Source organism: Triticum dicoccoides, chromosome 3A, assembly GCF_002162155.2.
Source record: "Triticum dicoccoides isolate Atlit2015 ecotype Zavitan chromosome 3A, WEW_v2.0, whole genome shotgun sequence".
Lineage (NCBI taxonomy): Eukaryota > Viridiplantae > Streptophyta > Magnoliopsida > Poales > Poaceae > Triticum > Triticum dicoccoides.
Genome location: NC_041384.1, coordinates 604,104,041 through 604,105,972, shown reverse-complemented (window position 1 = coordinate 604,105,972; position 1,932 = coordinate 604,104,041). Strand labels below are relative to the sequence as shown.

Here is a 1,932-nt window from a genome sequence, read left to right as displayed (position 1 = left end):
GGGGGGTCCAATTCTCAAGGTTCTGAGAGAATCGGCCAAAAGAACTGAGCCACACTGTGAAATCAAATAGAGTACAACAACACATCACACCAAAATTAAACGTATTTTTAATCTAAAGCACATTATACTCGAGTATGTGATTATTTTATCACGGGTAACAATGCTGATTGTATGTCATCATATCTCACAATTGATTAGTTTTCTCGCTAGCCACCATGCGGGTCTCATACACACAGAATATATCCAGAAAGGATCCGCAAGGCAGCTTTGACTGGTCAATGTGTCTACTCTCTACACTAAATTGCATTGAATAAAGGTTCTTACAGGACCCATTGTATTTTCTTTATAAACTTTCAGTACTGTTCCCATTTTCAGTCACACACTTCCATACAAAACTCAACTAGGTGAATTGTTGTCCTGTACACATGCTTAGACAGTCTGACAGCAAACTAGCCGAGTATTAAATGAGGACCTTCAAAACAACTAGATGCTGCCATTGGTAAAGCATGAAACAACCATACTTGCATAAGTACAAAAGCACCCCTTCTACAAGAGGTTCCTTCAATCATGCAAAGAAACGCATTAGTGGGCAACGGATATCATAGGATACCATTTCACAACCCCACGAACTTTCAACCTAGCAGCGGTGTTCTGAAGAAAACAAACCAAGCATCTATCAAACCAAAATGAAAATAACACAAAATAAACGGCATCCAGTAGGTAGTAGTCAGAGTCATTCCTCTGTTGATCGTAAAAGTTCTTCACCTTTTTGGACAAAGGGTGGATTTTATTGGCTCAAAAGGTAGCATCAAGAGGATACAAACCGAAAGAGCACACACCCGGCCTCTGCATAGCTAGGATGCACACAGCCAACACCAACGGATGCACTCAAAAAACACGCTGGCAAATAGCAAAGTCGTATAAGACCAAAACCATGCATTGGCGAGGAATAAAGGAAAACCCAAAGCTATCAGATCCATAATCGGCAAACCACATCAATGACCATATCCGCGCAAACCAGCTCATGAACCACACGGACAACGAGGTTCTTCAACAACAACGCCTTCAAGAAGGGAGTGACATTCAAGTGTCGCCATCATCGGATCCAACCACCAAGGCCAGAATCTAGGTTTTTAGCCTGAAGAATCAATCCGAGCAATGTCTTCAACAAGGTAACGACATAAAAAAAAAACATCGCCATTGCCAGGTATAACCAGCTCAGGCCAGACCTAGGCTTTTCACCTCTCCACCTACAGCTTTGATTATATCACCTACAGTTTCTGACTTTCCAGAGCGTTCGGCGGCGGCTCCGGACGCTGAAATCCCTTCCTTGGCAGCTCACCAAGAAACTAAGGAAGAGCATACTGGTGACTTCCTCACATCAGTGGCACTGCCACCACAGCAGTGATGATGGTTAGGCTTAGGCCTTTATCAATCCGCTGGAGCAAATTAAAGCTGCCAAAACGACCAGTCCATCCATCTATAACTTACAAGCAACCAGGCCAGATGACTTCTAGTTGGAACCGAAGAACAGACGCAGCAAGCCAGTTTATACACAACTATCATCCCCTTACTAACCATTGCGCACTCGCGCAGAGAAGCCCGCGGCATGCCGGGAGAGAGATCTAGCAGGAGGAGCAAGGAGAATCACCGCTGTCGCCGATGAGGAGGAGCTTGATGAGGTAGTCGTAGTCGGCGCGGGCCCTAGCCGGCGGCGCGGCCATCGCGCTCCCCCGGCCCCGATCCTAACCGGCGGCTGGCTGAGCTGGCGAGAGAGAAGAGAGCGGGGTGATCACAGGCGGCGCGATCGGAGGAACATCGGCGGAGTGTGGGGTGGCGGGCGCCGGATTGGTACCGGCCGATGCGGGGAATCGAATCGAATCGGGGACGAGGAGGGGATCTGGGGAGAACAGGCTTGTGTTTTTTTTTTCC

The 1,932-nt window shown here is 47.3% G+C and overlaps 1 protein-coding gene across 1 annotated transcript in view; it reads right to left on the bottom strand.

The window, feature by feature from the left end:
- The window catches only part of LOC119269517 (ras-related protein RABE1c), a 4,212-nt gene extending 2,286 nt beyond the window's left edge, over nucleotides 1-1,926 (bottom strand). Inside the window, exon 1 of the mRNA XM_037551371.1 lies at nucleotides 1,652-1,926. Coding sequence (XP_037407268.1) covers nucleotides 1,652-1,724 — 73 coding nt within the window. The 5' untranslated portion in view covers nucleotides 1,725-1,926. The remainder of the gene's footprint in view (nucleotides 1-1,651) is intronic.
- Nucleotides 1,927-1,932: the final 6 nt, after the last annotated feature.